The sequence below is a fragment of the Phragmites australis genome, chromosome 18 (genome assembly GCF_958298935.1).
Source record: "Phragmites australis chromosome 18, lpPhrAust1.1, whole genome shotgun sequence".
Classification (NCBI taxonomy): Eukaryota; Viridiplantae; Streptophyta; class Magnoliopsida; order Poales; family Poaceae; genus Phragmites; species Phragmites australis.
Genome location: NC_084938.1, coordinates 12,813,692 through 12,816,265, shown reverse-complemented (window position 1 = coordinate 12,816,265; position 2,574 = coordinate 12,813,692). Strand labels below are relative to the sequence as shown.

Genomic DNA, 2,574 nt, shown 5'->3' with positions numbered 1-2,574 from the left:
ATGCACATGGCAAGTCAAGCTAGTCGAGCGTGTGGGGCGATCGTGGAGGCGAGTTGCGCGCGTGTGGACGCCGTGGTACAGACAAAGGCAAGCGTAAAGATTAGATCGAAATATATGGGTGCGTGTGCAAAGAGATGCAGAACGTGGCAAATAAGATCTAACGGTGTAGTTTTTTAATCGTAGGAATGGTACACCAAACTAAAGGCCGGATGTTTTGCTTTCCTTTAAGAATTTTTAGGCTATTTCTCTTTTTTTCTGGCCCCTAATGGTTAGAGGTTTATCTCTTTTGATTAATAAATAAATGGATTTAAAACAAAACGAGAAAAAATACAAGCCTAAATTGTATTCAATACCTCACTACAATTTTCAGGAGTATTTGCAGCACAGGAAAAAGGACCTGGTCTTCCTGTTATGCACACGTCTCAAAAGCATATAACTGTGAGGATACGATAAAATCTGCACATGGCCGCGAGTCAATCAACTCTCAGCACTCAAGGAGTACGGGCTTCCTTAGCACAGGAGAATCACTTGTCCAGTGTCAGCCCCAGGGGGGCGGGGGGCGGCGGGGGGAGGGGGGATTCATGAGTACGACAAACTAATATTGCACGAACAGGCAATTCATCTGATTTCGAAAACAGAAACAGGCAAATAATCTGATTGATGTAATGAAACTTGCTTGAATTATAAATCGAACACTTCAGATCAGTTATTTCAAGGTTTCAAGCCATCCAACACTAAGACGACGTGCATACATCACATAGAGCTTGCTAGTTAACCAAAGACCGACCTAGTTCCGACTTCCGAGACAAACAAAGCCGCAAACTAATTAAAACGACACGTACTTAGAATTAGCTGATACCATTGCAGCACTCGGCATGCATCAGATAGTTCAGGCTGAGCTTACGCCAGAATGAACTTCGTCACTGGATCTAGCTCCAGCTGTTCACCAACCGGCAGTTGCGGCGGACCTCACCGTCGCTGCCAGCGCCCGGTGCGAGCCTCCCCATCCGCAGCATGGACTCGGCGAAGTCCTGGAAGAAGACGGATGCGTCGAACGCGTAGGCGGCAACGAGGCTGATGACGTCCTCTGCCCCCGGCACGGCACCCAACGACGCCAGCGCCTGGTCAGACGGCAGCAGACCGTCGCCGGAGAGCAGGTTGATGTAGTACTGGTTGTCGAAGGTCGCCGGAGTGGTGAGGTCCAGATGCGCCAGCGCTGACCCCGCCGAACCCGCGCACAGCTGCTGCAGCGACTGTAGGAACGTCAGATCCTTGGATGCCCCCACGGCGCCGGCCGAGACGCCGACGCCGGTGAGGCGCGTGCTGAATGTCGTGCACCGCGCTTTCCCTATTGTATGCGCGCCTGCGTGCATGTAAATTTGGACATTTGTCATGGTGAGTCGTGTATATGTGTACATATGTGATGTATGGACACTACCACTGGACGCATGAAAGAGTCAAGAGAGAGCCGATTTACCGGAGAGAGCGACCATGTCTTTGGCTGAGAGGCCAACGTTCCTGAACTTCTGCACGAGTGTCGCCACGCCGGACGTCGGGGCTGGTAGATTGATGTTGGCGACCTGCAGGCTCGCCGTTCGGCTGTCCTTCCGGCCGACCTCTACCTGCCAGTTCGGCCCGCCCGACTGTGCCGGCGAATTAACGATGACACATGCATAAATGATCAATCAATAGTTCGGATTTGCGGAGGTTGCAGGAAATTTGGAGTAACTATGACCAATGCATGCGTGTATGGGTGTACGCCAGCCTAACCATTACCGCAACGACTGAGTCACGGGCGGCGATGGCTAGGACGTCGGCACAAGAGACGGTCTCCGGGCACGCCCGCTCGAGCTCAGCCTTGATGGCATCGATGACCTCAAAGCCCCTTAGCGAGTTGGCATTCGGCACTGCCATCTTTTCGCCGATGAAGAACGGCTTGTCGTCCAGGAGCACGGAGCCATCACACCCCTTACAAAATAGCAATGAACTCACCGTAATGCATGCCACGTACCATCTACAGGTGTCGATCGGACCGAGAGTTGAGTGAACTAACATTGACGAAGCAGTCATGGAAATGGAGGCGGAGGAGGGACGCCGCCATGCGTGGATCGGCGGCGACGGCCCTCTCGACTGTCGCGCGGACAATCTCCTCAGCACTGGGGCAGGTGGTGCGGTACGCGTCGGCGCCGAGGGACACGCCGGCGCCGGCGCTGGTTCCTGCCCCGCCGTAGCCAATGTTTACTGTGGCGCCAGCGCTGCCTGTGACACACGACTTGTTGACGGGGGTGTTCTCGGTGGTGGCAGCGGCAACGTTGACCGCGAGCAGGATCAGGATGACGACCGCCACGGTAGTGGCGTGCTCCATGGCAGAACGGTGCAGGGGTGAAGCAGGTACGAAGGGCGAGACCTTCAGTGACGGTACTTGCTGCTAGTTGCTTGTAATGGGGAGAGTTGCTATGGCCTTGTGAGTTTGCATGGTCACCTTTATATAGACCGAACAAGGGGAGAGAGAAAGACAGAGAAGAGCGAGGAGTGTGAGAGATCGAGGTACAGAGATATCTGTTCCTAGTTGAG

At 53.7% G+C, this 2,574-nt stretch overlaps 1 protein-coding gene across 1 annotated transcript; it reads right to left on the bottom strand.

The window, feature by feature from the left end:
- Window positions 1-929: 929 nt before the first annotated feature.
- LOC133898542 (peroxidase 40) lies at window positions 930-2,365 on the bottom strand. The gene is made up of 4 exons (XM_062339255.1): window positions 2,054-2,365; window positions 1,777-1,968; window positions 1,478-1,643; window positions 930-1,363 (listed from the first exon to the last, which is right to left on the bottom strand). The coding sequence occupies exons 1-4, from the start codon at window positions 2,363-2,365 to the stop codon at window positions 930-932; spliced, it is 1,104 nt and encodes a 367-aa protein (XP_062195239.1).
- Window positions 2,366-2,574: the final 209 nt, after the last annotated feature.